Raw genomic sequence first — 19,635 nt, forward strand, 5'->3', positions numbered from 1 at the left:
GACAGCGTTTTTTCGTAACCTTGACAACATTCTTTTACCGTATGCAGATTCACAAATCATCTTGGGAGGCGACTTGAATTGCTCATTAGCACCTATAGATAAAACAGGTGGAGCTCCGGTTCAAAAGAAACAAAAAGTCATTGATGAGATTGAAGGCTTAGTCGGACGATTCAAACTTCAAGACATTTGGAGAGATCAACATCCCAACAAAAAACAATACACATGGCGCGATAATTCCTTGAAAGTGCAATGTCGTTTGGATTACTGGCTTGTTTCGAAAGAATTGCCGTCTGCCATTGATATAAACATCATCAACCCCACAATATCCGATCACAGCGCTATCGCTTTTACTTTACAATCCAAAGAATATGCTAAACGGGGACCCGGGTTTTGGAAAATTAACAACTCGTTGTTAAAAGACGCAAACTTCATTAATGAGCTCAAAAGCAAAATACCCGAATACAAAAATAAACACAGCTATCTCGCTGACAAAGGCCTGTACTGGGACATGCTCAAAATGGAGATAAGAGGATTTTGCGTCCAATATTCAAAAAGGAAAAATAGAATAAAAAGAAATAAGGAACGCGACCTTCAAAAAGAAATTGACGACATGATGACCTTACTGCAATCAAATAGATCAAAAGAAAACATTGCGAAGCTTTACCAATTAAGAGCCCAACTCAACCAGATTGCTGAATATAAAACTGAAGGAGCAATGATTAGAAGTAGAATACGTTGGCATGAACAAGGGGAGAAAAACACCAAATACTTTTTAAATCTCGAAAAAAGGAGGTTCACAAAAACACATATAACTAGACTTAAAACGGACGAAGAAAGGGAAACTACCTGTGAAAATGAGATTTTAGAAATGCAAAGAGCTTTTTATGAAAATTTGTATGCAAAGGCCTCCTGCAATAGTGACACACATAATGCCTTCCTACAAGACCCTAATCTGGTTAAGTTAGAAGAGCACGACCTGCATGAGCTTGAACAGCTTTTATCTAAAAGCGAGTGTTTCAATGTCCTCAAACAGTGTGCCAAAAACAAATGCCCAGGCAGTGATGGCCTCTCGGTTGAGTTTTATTTGCACTTCTGGCATCTACTCGGCGAAGAAATGGTAGAAAGTTTTAATTACGCCCATAAATTAGGAAAACTAAATATCACTCAAAGACAAGGTATAATAAAGGTCATACCAAAAAAACGAAAGAACCGGCTGTATTTAGAAAATTGGAGACCATTAACGTTACTTAATGTTGATTATAAAATAGCAACAAAATCAATAGCTCACAGAATCGCTAAAGTCCTTCCCAAATTAATAAATGAAGACCAAACTGGCTATGTCAAGGGCCGCTACATAGGACAGAATATTAGACTCATCAATGACATCATGAAGATAACTGAGCTGGAAAACATTCCCGGCATGGCGATTTTTATTGACTTTAAAAAAGCCTTCGACACCGTTGACTGGAACTTCCTTTTTAAGACCTTGGAGGCTTTAAATTTCGGCCCTCAGTTACAACAGTGGATTCGAACCTTTTACGCTGACTGTTCAAGCTGTGTAACAAATAATGGTTACGCCTCCGCTTTCTTTAATCTACAAAGAGGTGTTCGCCAAGGGTGCCCACTTTCTGGCTCCCTGTTTGTGCTCTGCGCCGAAATTCTTGCTAACGCAATAAGGTCTAATGCAGGTATCCAAGGAATCAATATTTACGGAAAAGAATTCAAAATTTCACAATATGCAGACGATACCACTGTTTTTGTTTCCGATAGTATATCTGCCCAAAATTTATTCCAACTGCTCAATGCCTTTCAAAACTGCTCAGGTCTCGAAGTAAACAAAAGTAAAACAGAGGGCATGTGGCTGGGCGCAAACAAAAACAACTTGGAGGAACCTCTAGACATAACATGGCCAAAAGATCCCATACTTGCGCTCGGTATACATTTCTCCTATGATGAAGAGGCTGCCTTTCAAAAGAACTTTGAACAGAAATTGTCTTCAATGACTTCCCTACTTAACCTGTGGTACCCTAGGAACTTAACTCTACATGGCCGTATTGTCATCCTAAAAGCACTAGCCCTTTCCAAACTTATTTATAACACCGCTGTCCTCCCTGTTACATCTAATTTCATTCAAAATGTTAATAAAGTTATATCCCAATTCGTATGGCGCAAGAAAACCCCAAAGATAAAGCAAACCACAATGATTGGACCGAGAGCAAAAGGGGGTCTTGGAATGCCTGATTTTGATGCAATAAACAACGCTCTCAAAGCGACCTGGATCCGAAGACTTGATAACGGTTACCCTTCCGCGAGCTGGACGCATATCCCTGTGACCATGTTAGAAAAATGTGGTGGCAAATTTCTCCTTAAGTGCAATTTTGATCTCAAAAATCTCAATGTAAAAATTCCTCTCAAATTTTACGAGAAAGCCTTGTTGGCTTGGCAGTCAATCAATTTGTTTACTCCGTCCTCAGAAGAGGAAATACTTGATGAAATTCTTTGGAACAATAGATTCATCAGGATTGGTAACTACTCAGTGTACTACAAAGAATGGCATGAAGCGGGTGTAGAAAAAATTAGAGATATCTTCAACGGTGACACATTTACATCTTACCGAGATTTCTGCTCTCACTTTGCCCTTAAAACTAACTTTCTAACCTATTACGGTTTATGCCAAGCAATTCCATCTAACTGGATTAAAATTTTGAAAGGCAAATTACAGCCGCATTCGAAGGAACCTACAAACATGGATAGAATTTCCCTTGAGAAGCTCTCTTGCAAACTTGCTACTAACTACCTTGTTGAAAAGAAGTTCGTTTCTGCCACCGCCGAAAAAAGACTGAAAAGAGCTAATTTGAACGACCAGCAAATTTATCAAACGTACATGATGCCTTTCAAGGCCACTAAAGATATTCAACTCTCGATGTTTCAGTTCAAGATTGTACACTATATTTTACCCACCAATCCTGCATTACACAAATTCGGTATTAAAGAGCACGACCGCTGTCATTTATGTGCTGAAAAGCAAACAATTACACATCTCTTCGTAACTTGCCCCAACGTCCAGCTGTTTTGGACAGAGTTTACTGATTGGTGGTACAGAAAAAACAATACTGTAATCACGCTCTCTGAAGCACAAATACTTTACGGCATCACAGACACCGTGCCTCTGTGTCTCGGTTTAAACCTCTGTACAATAATTGCAAAATATTATATTTACACCGCTTCAAAAAATGAGGAAGATTATTTCTTAGACGCTTTCTTGGCTATCCTTAAAAACAAAATAGAAATAGAAACTAGCAGAGCAAAGGTGCAAGTTAAACTGTAAATATAGCTAAATATACTGTAAATTGTCGCTTTTTTGTCATTTTTTTTTTTTTTTTTTTTGCAGTTTTCACTAGTTCTAGTAACCGTAGTAAAAGTTTGTAGTAATTGTCCGCGATTAAAAAGTAGTGTAACGTAAGCGGTTTAAATAATACTGTTGTTCCGTCTAGCATTGTAATTAGAGCAAGTTGTAATTAGCGTAAGTAGCTGTATTGTTGTAGTTTTATACGTAGTTTTTTGTAATTAATAATGTAAGTATGCGTGCTGTAAAAAATAGATAATAATAATAAAAAAAAAAAAAAAAAAAAAAAAAATCGAGCTACGGCTTCACTTACAAGTTATTGTACCCAATTCCAACAATAGTGGTAAATCGTTCACTCACATGGCGAGAATTATGCCTGCGTAATCTGTGTCCTGCGGTGATAGCTTCCTTATGTATCGAGCACGAACTAAAACGTACAGATATCTATCTACGACTACGGAGGACCTCTCCCCCGGGCAAAAGTCGTGAAATTTCCCTCTTGAATTTCCTGCCCTCTTACATGTATTGAGAACAGGAAACACAAAATAACAAGCGGTAGAAAATGCAGGACAAGAAAATCGGTGATCAAAGACTACACATTTTCCACATAAAACATTAGAACAGAGTTATATCTGTGCTAAAAATTGCTAAGAAAGTGTTTACGTGACATAAGTAATTGTACAGAGAACCTTACTAGACCAATTTTTGTTGACGTTCTACTTATCATCGTAACTACAATGACAGACTTGGTAACATTTTTCAGGAAGGTAAAAACACAGAAAGAGGAATGGTTTATATTTGTCGATGATGTGTCTAAAACTTAAGAATGCATAGTTTTCCTGATTGTTTAGCGTTTCACAGACGAACCGTAACGGGTTTTGTCAATGCAACGCTCATTTCGTTCTGAGATGTTGATATTGCGTGACATTTATTGGTCACACAACAACCCAATTTGATAAGCACGTAAATTTTAGAACTCAACCGTTGATCAAGAAATGCGCCCGGTGTTTTACAGTTTGTAAATCTTTTTGACGCTTACCTCTCATTTCAAACAGCATTATTGACTTTAAATTCCAAGATGCTCAATAACATTTAGAGATGACGTGTCGTCAGCAAGGGAGTTTGTTTTTGTCCGTGTCCACTGACGCGTTTCCCGCCTTCGATTTTCCTTTGTTTGTTTTCCTTTCTGATCTTTTGTTATTCCAACATATTTGATAAACTCGAAAGGCGCTTTTCAAATGCAAAATTTACATACTTCGGGAATTCGAAGAATCCACGAGTAACTGGTGAGCAGAGCTGTTCGAGGTCGATAGCTGAACTGGAACGTTCGCTTGAAGGAAAAGATAATTTAAAATAAACACTCGTATAATTGCAGGCGGCCCCTTAGTGGCGAGATGGCGACAAGCGGCCCGCTTGAAAGGCAAAGCTCAGGTCGGGAATCTGCTGTCTTCAAGCAAACGATTCGAGAAAGAACAGGTATTTAAAATTGTGCACTTTAAAATGGATGTTGCGTGTGTAAATTGGCCTGTTAACAAATAGTGCGGAAATGATTGTGTTGTTGAGTCCCCCTGACCGCAAATTTAACGTCCCCGAAGATAGTTCGAAAGTTAGGATTTAATGATTGAACAAGAATAGGCTTAGAAAGTCAGTAATGAGATGTTGCAGAGTTCCCATAAGCTTAAAATTATTCGCAGTTTAACCCAGCTCAGAATGAGCTGTTTATCTTTCGTACACAGGAAGAGCTTCTTGTCTAGAATTTTGTCATCTTTCCTAGAATTTTGTCATCTTTTTGGGTCAGAAGTCGAGGTAAATCGACTTAATGCAGTAGTCTTAAGATACTAAATAAAGGTGGCAATCCGAATCGAGATTTCCCTGGGCATTATTATCTGTCAATGCAGAAAAGTCACAGATTATAAAATAATTTGCATACTTTTGTACTTAATAACAATGTTTTCCAGAATTTATTGTAAGTGTGTGGTAAACTGACCCTTCTACTCTCAAGAGTTCGATTGAAATGAGGTACATTTCTCCTTTATCGTGCTTCAACACAGTCACGTAGAGGACATATTTTGCTAATGCTTTTCCGCTTACTAAATTCTCTCGAGCAATTCAACAATAGAATCCCTTGTTCAGCATTTGAATTCTTCTCATTTCTGGGTGGCCAATAACAGCAAGCGAGATAACTAAACCGCGTTTTCAATACACATAAGTAGAAATAATTTCTATCTTATGCGACAGGTTCTATCATATAATGCTGCTTTGCATAAAATTTAATTCCCTTCCTTGTCAAGTCTTCGCTCCTTGAGATACAGACATCAACAAGTTAAATATTTATGACCTAATATATAGATAACCTTTAACTCGGGAATTAATATTTCACGTATAGACTTGACGTGGGAGTCGGTCTCTCGTTTTCTTTCATCTTAAACTCGAAACTGCCTTTTTTCCCACAACACTTGTTTAATGTGCAGTCCATAAATAAACTCTAACTCTAATTTATTCTAAGAAACCTGTCTCGCTTACTAATAGTTCTTTAAGGACGTGAGAGTCAACAGGATTTTCTTGTATATGTGCTAAGACCCTGAGGCTTTTTTACCAATTGCCAGAGACAATACCCGCGACACAAGATCTGTATTGATTTGTGCGGTTTTTGATTGTCATCGTATATTAATCAAAAAAAGCATTTAATCTTTCCTAATTGAAATGGACTTTTTATCAGATAACCGAACAGGTGTATAATCCATTTGTAACCATGGCGACTAGCCCAGATAAGACAACGGGTCGACTTTCTGTATTGAGCAAAATATTATTTTTCATTCCAGCTTATTTAGAATGCACACTTTAAGCCTGTATTGTACAAAATCAAGAGACTAGATCATTGTCTCTGGACAAAATATTGGGCGGCTGCTCTCGTTTATTTTTCAATCCACTTTATTCAAAATGCAAAATTTAAGGCCTGTAGTAATTACACGATTATGTTTTTAACATACTTTAATTTACATGTAAATTGTCTGCAAATTTGGCGTTGTTTTCAAGACACCCACTAAGCCATCACTAGTTAACCCAAATAAAAACTGTCCGTGTGGTCAGATTTATCTTCCTTCGCTGGAAACTATTCCATTACAACACAAACTTTAGACTCTAGACAACATTTTTTTTATAATATTGCAAGTTCTTTTTGTTTTCTCTCAAACATAACGTTGTAATATTAAGCAGTCGCCAGATCATACACACGTATTTTTCTTTTTCATCCATGATGTCAACACACGGTAAGTTCCGTCGTTCGACAATTAATCATTTCCAATCACGCTGTTTTGCAGTGGTCTTTGGTTATAATGTTACCGAGCCCGCAATCGTCCAGGATAGGTCAGCGAAACGGCTAAGGTGGAATTTTCCGCTGACCCGAAGTTACGTAGGAACTCTAGAAATGTATTGGGGAAAATTCAAACTTTGCTCATTCTCAGAAAAAGAGGGTCGTTTTACATAGTCAGATTGAACGAAGGTTTTGGAAGAACTGAAGTGCAGTATTTATCAGGCTAAGCTTGCTTTTCACCGAACCGCATTCTCGTTCCCAGAGCTACTCTTGTTTTATGTTTTTCATTAATCATGGCCACCGATCACGTGACTAGCTATCAGGAATGATAGATACGGAAAAAAAAGGACGGAACAACACAGTAAAATCATTTGAACAGAAGCAGCAGCAAACAAGGACCAAAGAAATAAGAAGTCCATTTGTATGCAGCTGTTAATGCATTTGCTTTATCAATATTACGCAAAAGTGAAACGCCTGAAATAAATTAGCAGACCAATATACGACGGCCACAACATGAATATGTTAGCAACATGAAAGTTAGTCAGTGACAGATACATGCAGATTAACAGATGCATGTAAAATGTGAACAAAATAATTTAATAATAAGAAGGCTAAGGAGAATAGCGAGACTCGAGCGAAGCTGCTAGTTTCAGAAACAAGTTATCCCGCACACCAAGAGACTATTATCCTAGTGCTTTGCCATCTATTATTTTCTGTCCTCCATGTCCTAATCCGAATCAAAAGGCGGTAAACTGTCAGAGTGCAAAGCAGGTAAAGTATAGTCGAGATCAAGGCCGTTGGTATAGAGGGAATACCTCAATTTTTTTTTTTTTATAGTGGTGATCAATTGAGAGTAAGACTTCGTGTCGTCCAATACGGTTTGTAATGACACGGGTGGCTTTTAATCTATTATCATTCTCTCGAGTGAATACAGATCAAGCTTGATTGACAGCATCCCGGTCAGCTTTGTTATCACTGGGATGTGAAAGACTTGGTAGACAGGTCGTGGTTGTGAAAACCTTTATTTCAGCAGATCTAACCTTCACTAATTTGTGTGCATGGTTACATTCATGTACATGTAACTACGGTTGACTATTCTCTATTTTCCAATTGCCCATAATTCACTCTGTTTGCCCCCCAAATTTTGCATAAACTATTACTGTGAAATAATCGTGGGAGGTCTGCATATTCCCAAGAGCATTTCATAACAATAGTTTATGCAAAATTTGGGGGGCAAACAGAGTGAATTATGGGCAATTGGAAAATAGAGAATTGATTTCCAGGGTAAATTTGACAATGTTTTATAGACCAATTGAAACAAGTGAAAATGCTCGAGTTAGGGCAGTTCAGCCGAAAGAAGTTTCTTTTTTCTTTTTTCTTTTTTTTTTTTTCAATGTTTTAACACTTGTTTATGGTAGAATGATACTTTGAGACATCGTAATATAAAGAAGTGGACCGGAATAATTGGGCACGATTTAAAAATCTGATGGATTTTGAGTTACGACGACAGTTGCCAAAGTTAAAAGAAAATCAAATCAGAAAAAAATAACATATTGGAATCCCATTTGACAGACAGGTGCCAGCTTGTTATTGTTCCAAAGCGTACAGCATTAGGAGAAGCCGTCAGCCAAGGGCTAACAGCCCAGTAGCACCTGGTGTTCATAGATCTGTCACGCCAGAAATGTATATTTCTAAATAATCATTTTTTTAACTTGCTCGTATTTCAATTTCGTCTTTGTTATTGCTTTGTTCTCTCTAAGAGCAGCTTCGATGAAGTTTTAAGCGATATCTGTTTTAACGCTTTTGCACGTGCGTGGCAAATTCAAGGCTGGGTTGGGAAAACTGAATGACGTCGTTTTAATGGGTTAACATCGAGGAAATTTAGAATACAAAAGCCGGGAAGATGGCGAGCTTGGCGAGGGAATATGTATACCTGAAGAGACGAGGTAACTCCTCTGAGTCTTTTCTTGTTCAATCCGGCAGTTATTTATTCAAAACTGTTTAATTACTTTTAGCCTGGCGAGGACATTTACAGTTACTTTGTGCATATACATACATGTACAGAATATACCCGGAGGAGCAAACATATGACTTTTATTTTCGACTGGTAAAAACAACATTTTACGAAGGAGCTCAGCGAGGGAGTAAAATACTGCTTTTAACAGGAGAAAATAAAATTCATCTTCTAATAACCCCGTAGTTTTTTCTTTATTATATAGACAAACTGACTGTTTGCATAAACAACCGTAAAAAAGCGGGAAATGACGTGAATATCTTCACCAGTGAGGATATAGAAAATACGCTATTCGTGAACCGGATGTAGTTTCGCATGAATTTTACGAGTAGCACTGTGTTTTCCCGGTAAAACACTCCTGTCTATAGAGTAAAGATTTTAGGAAACAAACATGTTTCTGAAATTATACGTTTGTTTACGTTACTTTTCTGCTTCGCTCTTGAAGCTCCGAACTGTTTTCTAGACAAAGCTGGTCGTATTAAACACAGTACAAGTTGTAGCAGGTGACTTACGGCTTGATGGCGAAAATAGGTTTTGTCAGATGACCAGCCCTGAAGAACCGCTGAGAGAAAACAACATTGAAATCATTAAGGGGAATTTACGTTTAGAACATGGGAATGAAAGCGGAAAAAGTTCATTGCAATTTCTGTAGTTTACTTGGTGCCTTCTAAAGAGGAATTTGAAATTTGTGACATAGTGTGGACAGGATCCTGAAGAGATTGAAGGTCACGTCTTACCAATTTTAAAAATGACTGCCTATGTTCCCCTCGACTGGGCTGTAGCCACAGGAGATGCTACTTACCAAACGATGGCTTGTCGTAAAGCAGTTCTCTTCCAAATCACTGCTCAACGTGTACATTTTAAGCAGACCTAGCAATCCCGAGGGTAATCCCGAGGAGGTAAAACAATGTGCATGAATTTACCAAGCATACTACCTCCTCATTTCGCATTCATTTTCGATCCGCTTATTCATGATCGAACTCACAGGACTTCAGTTTCAGTGCAGAACACTCAGCTCCACAGAACACTGGTAACTGGTAGCTCTTGGTCTGTATCACTAATTTATTTTCAAAGAGGAACTGTAAGATAAGGTCTGGGGTAACGCTAATTGTAGTGTTAGGTTTTGTTTTTGATAGCGTGTCAACAGTATGAATTACTTCGATTTCTGTTTTAACATTTAGGCGAGAGAGAAGAAATACACAAGAAAACATTTCGAAAATGGATCAACACCAAACTAGCAATGGTAAGCCATTTCTTATTCAAGAAATATGGTGGTACAGGAAGCGTGCTACACTGTAGCTGTAAGCAGACCTCCTGTGACTGTCAGACTGATAACGACATACTATAAGCTTTTGCCAACGATGTGGAGGAATTGATCTTGCCCAATCCGCCTCACTCATGTTGAGTTATGATTTTTTTCTTCAGGCGGTGCCTCCGTTAGAAGTTACGGATCTTATAGAGGAGATTCGAGATGGTCACGTGCTCCTCTCTCTGCTAGAGGTTCTTTTGGGGAAAACTCTGGTAAGCCTAGTTCTTGACTCCTTGTTTTCGTCTTCAGGAACCAAATAAATTTTTGCAAAAGACTTTATTCTTTTGAAAAAAAAACCCTCCGTCCCTAAGGTGTGCAAGATTGAAGGCTTATTATCCGGGGTATTTTGTACATTAGCTGTTACTCCATAAGTTTGAAAAATACCTATAGTGAAATGCGTCATCTAGAGTTCAAGAACATACTCTGGCCTGCGAGCTCTTCTGATACTCTTATTAAACCCGCGAAATATACAATGACTATTTTTAGTACAAAATAGCAAAAACTAATGGAAGAAAACAACGAATAATAATAGTTTCGTAACTGTTCACAAGTTAGGTAAAACCACTCTTTTTCTCCGTAGTCCATATTATGAAAAAGCAGGATGCATTAAATGCTTTGATTGGTTAATCGACCCCTTTGGCCCAAGTTCCCATCGAAGGACCACTGGAAGAACTGGACTTTTGCTTCTCTGTATTCACATGACCTTCTATCGCCGCTGATCCCAAAGTTGGATTTGAGCCTGTTACTTTTAAATGATGTTCGATTTCTTTTATTCCACAGAAAAGAGAGAAAGGTCGAATGCGTGTGCACAAACTCAACAATGTGACCACGGCATTGAAGTTGTTGGAAAAAAACAGAGTACGTCTTTTTGAGAGAAATTTAGTGGACCACGTGCACCCTTATGGGATGTATTTCGATATTCCATTGCTATTTCTGTCACTTCATCCCTCCAGCTAAGTCTTCTTCTATATGTCTCTCTATAATTTTTTTAATTTTCTTTTTGTTTTTCTCGTTTCTGTCACTTGTTTCCGATTAAATAATCAACATTATATTCCTTTAAAGGTCAAACTTGTTGGAATCAGCAATTACGATATTGTTGATGGAAAGAGCACGCCTATCCTTGGACTCATTTGGAGCATTATTCTGCGATTCCAGGTAAGGAAAGGCTGTTGCACCGCGTGTGTGTTTGCTTATTCAAACTCCGGTTTATGCATACCTTCATTTTTACACACTGGAGGCTGGATGCAGTTTTGGATACATCTAAAGCCCTGAGCGGACTAGCCCGGGAAGGCCTCCGATTCTCATAGCCCCCAAGCAGGAGCGATGAGAAGTACAGTTTTTATCCACAGGCTATGGCTTGACGACTTGGGAATATCCACATTCTCCTGTTACAAGCGGCAAAACTTGTGCCAGAACCGTACTCCTCCCTTTTAACATTCCTTTACTGAAGTTAATCCGAATCTACACACTGTGCGAGGTAAAATTGCTGGCCTAGCTACATGTAAGCAGAACCTTGAGGTCAACACTAAAATTGACCTTTCTTACCGTTAATTTGACGCGAGAACGTGATTACATTACATGTATTTTGGGTGAGTGGGGTTTTGTCCTCTGGATTCAGCTCAGACTTAAACAGACGTTATATAAATTTATGGTTGAGACCAAAATATTGGTATAATACAACAATTTTATGCCCTTATCTCACGAAGTAGCCCAAGGCTGCTTGTATCAACACCCTTCTTCTCTTTCCATTTTTCTGCTCACGACTCTGGCATACTTTTTAATCCCCCACCCAGGTTCAAGGTGTGATGACAGAGAATGACTCCGACTCTAGCGTCAAGGATTTTCAAGTCGAGAAGAAACTTCTTTCCTGGTGCCAGACGAGCCTCGATGGGTAAGCAATTAACCAATATTATTTAAGTCCTGTTAGTATCCCATATTATTTAATGATTAGTCATCAGGCCACAGACAACAAAAAAGTGTACTTGTTCCAGTTCCCATTTCATACAACTCTGCTTAGTTTGTTGTTATTTAAAGAAAAGCACTTATCGTAGGTGGAAATCCAATATGGCGGCGGCTTAAGTCGAATGTGTGTTTTATGATTCATTAGTTCTTTAGTTATGGCTGGTTCTAGATCAACTGACAGCTACCATCTCAGAAACAAAGGCTCACTGATAGTAAGAAACAAAAAACTTTTTAGTGATCGTAGCTAAATGCGGTGTAATTCAACTGAGACTGTCGGTGGGAGAGAATTAAATTTGAAGGTAGATTGAACCTATATACAATCTTATTTAGTTCGTTCCGCTCCTTTGATACTTTAGGATACCAATATAGTACTTTGTTTGGGTTAAGTTTACTAAATTGTGATATGAATTGTTTCCTACTATTAGAGAAGTATTCGTACTTTCAACAATAATAGGCCATGTCTTGAGGGGATTGACATTGTTTGCAGATACGAGGATGCCGTTAAACTTAAAGACTTCACTTCAAGTTGGAGAGACGGTTTGGCTTTTAACGCCATCATCCACACACACAAGTAAGTCAACTGTGGAAGATTTGTGCTTCACAAGATTAGAATATATATTTTGTTCCGTACTGCAGCGCTAGGGCATATTTGGATTTTAAGACAACTTCCCTTTTTTTCAGACCCGAGCTATTCCGATTTGAAAGCCTCTTGCAAAACGATAACCGAGCCAACCTTGATCACGCATTTAATGTAGCTAACGAAGAGTTTTCTGTGCCGAAGCTGCTTGACCCTGCAGGTGAGACAATGTTGCTACTGTTCACGTTTATTGGATCGCTGAGTTTTTTTACAGTAATTTTTGAGAGAGAGAATGTGAAATGCTCTGGGAACACGAGCCGACAGGCGAGAAACTTGCGAAACTTTTCGAAACTTTCAGGGATCGCCAGTACGAAAACAAATTAGCGACTGTACTAAAAAAAACTTCCTAAGACACCTTTACGGTGAGGATTTATTACTACTTTACAAATGAATTTCTTTTTTATCCACAAGATATTGATGTTGACAAACCAGATAAGAAGTTAATCATCATGTATCTGACCAGTTTATATCATGGCTTGAGAGAATACTCGCCTCAAGGAGGAAGAAAGAGAAGGAAACTAGATGTAAGTTTTTTTCAGCGTTTCACATGTTTAGTATAATTTCCATGGGTGAATATAAGAATCTGGAATTCTGATTGGTCGAAAAACTCTGCCTATCGCCGCCATGATCACCTCACGAGAGTTCCAGGCGCGTTTGCTAAGTCTAAACACATTTGCTATGCTGGCAAGTAAACACAGTGAGCTGGCATTTAAATGAATTTACCATTCATTCTGAAGACATCACTTTCAAGCATTTGGAATACAGGAAAAAGAGTTACAACAGCCTAGGACTAAAATCCTAGGGCTAAAAATCTTTGCAATAAATGCTTTGCCTTGACCGTGGGTGTTTCTTTGTATTTGCAGCGTTCCTGATATTCAGCTCTCGAAATTATGCTTCATGCAAAACGTTAATAGGTTTTCATATCTTTGCAGAATCTGGCAGATCTCGAGGCGTATCGTGCGGCGTTGAAGGAAGTCAACATGTACATCTCACAAGTAGAAAACATCGTCTCCACAAAACTAGAAACGACAGGTCGTTTTGTCGATCCCCAAGAGGAATACAAGACTTCAAAGGTACGAAACGGCAAAAACGTGTTTTTGTTGACATCCAACACTAAATGTTAGTCGAGGAGCAATGCTGTCACGGAGCATGACACGCTTGCATATGGAAGGCGATAATTGAGATAGGCATGAGATATTATGAAGTATGCGATGTTTTTGTTTTGGAATTAGAAACACCCCAAATGTTCCTGTAAAGGTTTTCTCAGCTGAAAGGTTAACGCCTGGGACCTATAGGGATAGAAATACACATTAAAGAACAATACAGTAATCGGGTTAGAAAAACTACCCCTACCCCTCTCCTCACCCTTGTGGCTTCCTTCACAGGATTGGTGAACGTGCTTGTTGATTGAGCAGGTTTGACAACACCGTTAACAGTCGAACAGCCTTCCAGGTCAAACCTCGCTTTTTGGTCACTTCAATCAAACATAATCTCCGTATTCCCCCATGCAGTCTCATCGTTTTACTTCAAAGAATTAATTTATGACTGATCAATGATCCTAACTATGTGTACCTTACATTACTACTATGTCTTCAGTTTTTCAAGCTTCCATTTCATTTGCCATCTCGGCGTTAAAACTGAGCACGCATGCGCGTGGAAGGTTTATAAAGAAGTAGCTCATAACACTAGTATATTATTCATTTCTAATTTCTTTTTGTCATCTCAGTCTCTCCAGGAGGACATCTCGAATCACCGTCAGGATGTAGAAGATGTGATCGACAAAGGCGAAGCACTCGTGAAAAGCGAAAAGACTGACGAGATCCACTGTACAGAAATCAAAAACGAAGTACTGCTCCTTCACGAACGATGGGAAAAACTGGAAATACTCTCCCAGAGATTACACAAGCGGTAAGTGGGCTAAACGAGGAATATCTTGCACAACAGTCGAACCCAGCCTACGTACACCTGTTAATACCCACAGCTCATTTAGGACAGTGCTTTATCCCTACGTTATGAAAATGTCTTGAAAATTCATTTGCTTAATTGTGTACTCCAAGTACTCAATAGTACTTACGACCACATTTCAAAAAAAACTCAGCACGGAATTTTTAATGCAGCAGAAACATCGTGAGGCTGGTGATAAAACTTTGGTCTTTGTTATTCACAGGTGTCGTGGAGCTGTTGCGTCTCCAAGGGAACAGCAGATTGACATTTACATTACGTGGATTATGCAGATGAGACGTGAGATAGCAGCTCGAGGACAGAGTACGAACCCTGTTGCCATCAAAGACGAGATCAAGCAACACGAGGTTAGCGTTTTAGTTCGGTTTGTGATCTTGTTTTTGACTAGGTAGATGCACAGAGTATCATTATTCTTTCAAAATCTTAAAATGATGTATTTTTCCTTAGGATGTGTTTTTGTTGCGCTTTTTTCAGGGCGCCATATCACGGATTGAACAAAAGATGCCGGAAATAGATCGAGTCATCAATGAAGTTGACCAGCTATGCCAAGAGCCATACATGGACGAAGAAGACCGTGTAGCGCTGCTTGGAAAGTTAAAAGACTTGACCACCAACTGGGACGAGATGCGGAATGAGGCACTACAAAAGGAAACAGAGTAAGAAATAAAAATAAGATAAGAGGCATGAGAGCCTAACTACTTAAAAAGCAACGAGGTTACACACAGTTTGAGTGATGAAGGACGACGAAAGGAGGAAGAGAAGGAGGGACGGGGGGATGGAAGAACGGCCGGGTAGGACAAGGGGTGACGAAAAGCGTGGCAGAATGGAAAAGCTTGGGGTATTCCTATGCACAAGTTGTTCCATGTACTTATAATGTCGCTGCCCAGTTCCTTGAACATTAACAGTTCAATTAATAAGTATTCCTTATACCTGTAACACACAACGTACATAAATGATTGAAATACAAAAAGCCATAAATGAACATAGGATTTTGGTTTTTGGTTTGCCTTGCCTCATAGTCACTGCTTTTCATCCGGGACAAAGGAAGGTGACAACCAAACAAATAAAAACAAGCGAACAAACAAACAAAAACAAAAACAAAATCAAACAAACCAATAATTCGTTCGAGATTTCTGCGGTCACGGCTTTATTGAAATTTTTTAAAACCGTCTTTTTGTTCAAAATGATAGAATGCAAACTTGGACGACATAGCTTCAGCCACAGCCTGATCGATGGAGAGAGGAATACCACACGAAGTATAGTTTGTAACTGAAACTTGAAACAGAGACAATTAATTTTGGTATTTAAATTTAAAAAAAAGAAACGAAAAAAACCTAAAATGCCTCAATAAACAGCACAATCACTTAATGAGCTGCCATCTTCCTTTGCAGTCTCCGGGACAAGCTGTCACAATCTTCCCCAACTGAAGAGAGCGTTGAAACAGAAGTGCTTGTCCAAATAGAGCAGAACGATGTACAGTCCGCACCTTCAGAGTTCAGCACATTGGAAATACAAGTAAGCGATTATACATGTAGTAAAGTCTGCCCTAATTCAATTTCCCGGATCAAAATATAACCGAACTAGGTATATACAATGAGCAAGACGTCACGTGCTTGTTGTTGGTTCTTTCCTTGTAATTTGGTATCTAGGGAAGTGTTCTGTCTGTCAGTTAGAAGGCGTCAGTGTCTGTTTAAATGGTAACATAACAATCAGTTCGCTTTTTTTCCATTTATTTGATTTGATCTTAAGTGTCTGTTTTTATTTGCAGCCGACAGTGCAGCATGTTGTGGAAACGCAACCCAACGTACACTATTTGATCGATTTTGACGATGGACAAGATGTTGATATTGATCAAGTTGACAGGTTCGACTTTTCATCCCATAATATTTTCAGCCTGAAATACGCGTCGCAATACAGAAACTCTCTTCAGACTTTCTAAGACTGGCTTAGTGAGATTTCTGTTGTTAAGCCTGCTTTGACAAACATAGGATTTATTTCACGTGAGCCGTTATTTTTTTTTTTGCTTCATATACATGCACTCTCGTATAGTCTCAACACCAATCGCGAGATGTTTGTGCGCAACCACATTTGCACACAGAGTCTTCATTTCTGAAATGAAATTTCGATCGAAATTGCCAACAAAAGCGAAATTACACTGAAAGGTCGCAAGACTGCAAAGAAGTAAAATACATGAATTCCGTTTGCATTACTTTTGCTCAGTACTATAATACCGGTAATGATGTCTCCCAGTAGTTTTAGAAAACGACCTCATTAAAAGAGTTAAACAGCCCTTTTGACTGTTTATTGACAAATTTCTTTCTTTTTAACGTACTCATTTCGTTTTCAGCTCGGACAAAGAGGCCGAGAAAGACTCTAAACTTGCTAAGTTACAGGACAAAAGAAACGCCATCGTGCTTGTCTTAAGAAATGGCTCACAAAAGTTGGACAGCTTAAGATCTAGGGGAGCACCAAAAGATTTACAGGAAGTTAAAGAGCAGCAAAACATTGTTAAGGTAAAGACATGAGCCAGAAAACAAGTCTTGAATATTCGTTGTGTAAATTATAATGTTAAAAAAATCACCCAGATTAATACAAAGACACTCGTTATAGAACTGAGAAAATCCAACACTTCAGTACTATACATACATATCTTCAGTTTGCAGATTGTCTTGTTTTAAAATTTTATGCTTTTTTTTTTTTTCAGGAATGTGATTCTCAATTGAAGGCAGGCGAGCCTCTCTTCCAGGACGTCATATTATACGGACGAGAGCTGACGCAAGACGATCTATTTGACGAAAACGAGAAAGAAAACATGGCACGTGACATGGCCCAGCTGCAGGAAAACTATGACGATCTGAGAAACTTTATTGATGACGAACAAGAGAGGTTTGCTTCCTTTTCTGTTACGATACCGGCAATCCACATGCATGTCTACCTTCTCTTCACCTACTTGAAACAAATTTAGGGGCTAGATCAAGAGAATGCTAAGACTGATCATTACATATACACTGTACATGTTTATTTCTAACGTCTCTTGGGAACAAACGTGGATTCATACGGCCAGAAATTGTCGGCCGCCGGTTACAGGAACACAGAAACACAAATTGTCCTTGATATAATTTTTATGTCCCGGTTACTCTATAGCCTATTATAAAAAATACTTTTTTATTCAATCATGCCAAAAACTAAGTGACAAAAATGGAATTATCATTATCATTGAAATTCATAATAATCCTGGATAGATAGCTTCTTTCTCTTCAAGTATATATTTTGTACTTACTTAGTTTTTGTCACTGTTTCATTATTTAAAGCCTTGATGACCTTTACGTGGAGATGGAAAAGCGAAACAAGATTCGGGATTGGGAGTTGAAACGAGATGACTTGAACGACAAACTTGACTTATGCGAGGAAACGTTACGCAGTCAAAAACAAGATCCAAAGCCTGATGATTTTAAACCGAGCAAAGAACGTTTAGCTGCAGCAAAGGTGAGTTTAGCACTCGTTTCTGTGTGAACTTTCGAATGATTTAATTTATTCAACGGGAATTTTGGATCTGATAATGGTGTTAGTTTACCGTAAAGGTAATGAGATGCCCAGAGGAAAATAGAGCCCTCAGACACTGTCAAACTGATACTTCAACATGTCTTTTTTACGCTGTCTTTCTCACAGGCTTTGTCCGATGAGGTCAGTGCCCTTGAGCCGGAAGTGACAAGAGTTACGGACGGCGGAAATAATCTTTTACAAAGTGAGAATCTTGATGCAAATCAGAAAGATCAATTGGTAAAGGACGTACATGATGTCGAACAGAGATACGAGGATCTCAAGAAGAACACCATTGATGAAGTAAAGAGGTAATGTCCTTTGGGACGATTGTGATAACAATCGTGCATAGGATTTCGTGTTTAAACTGGTTTTTATTCTAAGTCATCTGTAATCGCTTTACATATTGTCATCCTAGTTCTAACCCAGTAGGGTCACTGGGGAGAACGGTGTTGTGCTGATTTTATGATTCTTGTAAAAATAAAACTCATTGATCATGACTATTCTTTTACTCGACCAGTTCAACGGGTTTTTTTTAGAATGTTTAAAGTTAGCTTCGGCTGTCTCCTGACGTGTTTTCCATAACTTTACTGGCGGAAAGGGGAGTTTCGAAAAGACTAACCACTACATTAATTTTTAATTGTTGATCTTATAGACTTGAGGACGCAGTTTCTCGGGAAGACACTGAAAGAACGGTAAAGCTGGATAAGTGGCGCGAGATTAAAGAGAATACATCAAGGATAATAGTTGACGGCCGATCAAAACTTGATGGGATTAAATTGAAGGATCCTCAAACCGCCCCTGAAATACAAAAAGGGTTACAGGAGCTACAGGTGAAAAACATTTTATATTGATGTGGCTAGGTCAGCAAAGGTTGATTTGTTTCTTTTAATTACGAGCGCACTCGTCCACTCGGTCACTCGGTACTCGATCACTCACTCCCTTGCTACCTCCTCTTCGTCACCTCCTCGCGCTATCTCCTCTTCGTCAAATTCAGTTGTAAGGCTTCCATTCTCTATTTTCCAATTGCTCATAATGCACTCTGTATGCCCCCCAAATTTTGCATAAACTGTTGTTGTGAAATGCTCTTAGGAATATGCAGAGCTTCCAAGAGTACTTCACAACAATAGTTTATGCAAAATATGGGGGGCAACCAGAGTGCATTATGGGCAATTGGAAAATAGAGAATAAGTGAGTCCTTTGTGCGTCTCCAAGTGACCCAATCTTTTGTATATAAAATATTGTATGTGAAATATACATGAGGTTAGTAGACTTCTGTGGGAATCTAAAACACGTTTACATCCAATTATAACTCTTCCTTATAGGAATGTACGAACGACATCGTGTCTGCTTTTCCTGAGATTCAGTCTGGTTACGATTACGGTAATGAGCTTCTTGGGGATAAACAGCTTAGTACAGAGGAGAAGAATGAAATAGAGCAGGACATGGACAACCTTGGACAGGAATTCCAAATTCTACAAAAAGACATCAACGACGAGCAAGATAGGTTAGAAATGGTCCCGATTATGAGTGTAAATGTAGCATTTTTAGC

General features: G+C 38.7%; 1 protein-coding gene across 3 annotated transcripts in view; it reads left to right on the forward strand.

The window, feature by feature from the left end:
* Positions 1-4,638: 4,638 nt before the first annotated feature.
* The window catches only part of LOC145481358 (uncharacterized), a 52,425-nt gene continuing 37,428 nt past the window's right edge, over positions 4,639-19,635 (forward strand). For 2 of the 3 annotated variants that reach the window (XM_081459842.1, XM_081459843.1), the window contains exons 1-21: positions 4,639-4,822; positions 9,855-9,916; positions 10,099-10,194; positions 10,763-10,840; positions 11,045-11,137; positions 11,776-11,873; positions 12,432-12,515; positions 12,626-12,741; positions 12,993-13,105; positions 13,514-13,654; positions 14,308-14,489; positions 14,749-14,890; positions 15,018-15,199; positions 15,935-16,058; positions 16,312-16,406; positions 16,891-17,056; positions 17,248-17,429; positions 17,855-18,029; positions 18,213-18,394; positions 18,739-18,916; positions 19,409-19,590. In XM_081459842.1, coding sequence (XP_081315968.1) covers positions 4,741-4,822; positions 9,855-9,916; positions 10,099-10,194; positions 10,763-10,840; positions 11,045-11,137; positions 11,776-11,873; positions 12,432-12,515; positions 12,626-12,741; positions 12,993-13,105; positions 13,514-13,654; positions 14,308-14,489; positions 14,749-14,890; positions 15,018-15,199; positions 15,935-16,058; positions 16,312-16,406; positions 16,891-17,056; positions 17,248-17,429; positions 17,855-18,029; positions 18,213-18,394; positions 18,739-18,916; positions 19,409-19,590 — 2,753 coding nt within the window. In that variant the 5' untranslated portion in view covers positions 4,639-4,740. Of the gene's footprint in view, positions 4,823-8,440; positions 8,606-9,854; positions 9,917-10,098; positions 10,195-10,762; positions 10,841-11,044; positions 11,138-11,775; positions 11,874-12,431; positions 12,516-12,625; positions 12,742-12,992; positions 13,106-13,513; positions 13,655-14,307; positions 14,490-14,748; positions 14,891-15,017; positions 15,200-15,934; positions 16,059-16,311; positions 16,407-16,890; positions 17,057-17,247; positions 17,430-17,854; positions 18,030-18,212; positions 18,395-18,738; positions 18,917-19,408; positions 19,591-19,635 lie in introns of those variants that run through there. The other variant, XM_081459844.1, reaches the window with a different exon arrangement.

Source organism: Orbicella franksi, chromosome 3 (genome assembly GCF_964199315.1).
Source record: "Orbicella franksi chromosome 3, jaOrbFran1.1, whole genome shotgun sequence".
In the NCBI taxonomy this organism is placed as follows: Eukaryota; Metazoa; Cnidaria; class Anthozoa; order Scleractinia; family Merulinidae; genus Orbicella; species Orbicella franksi.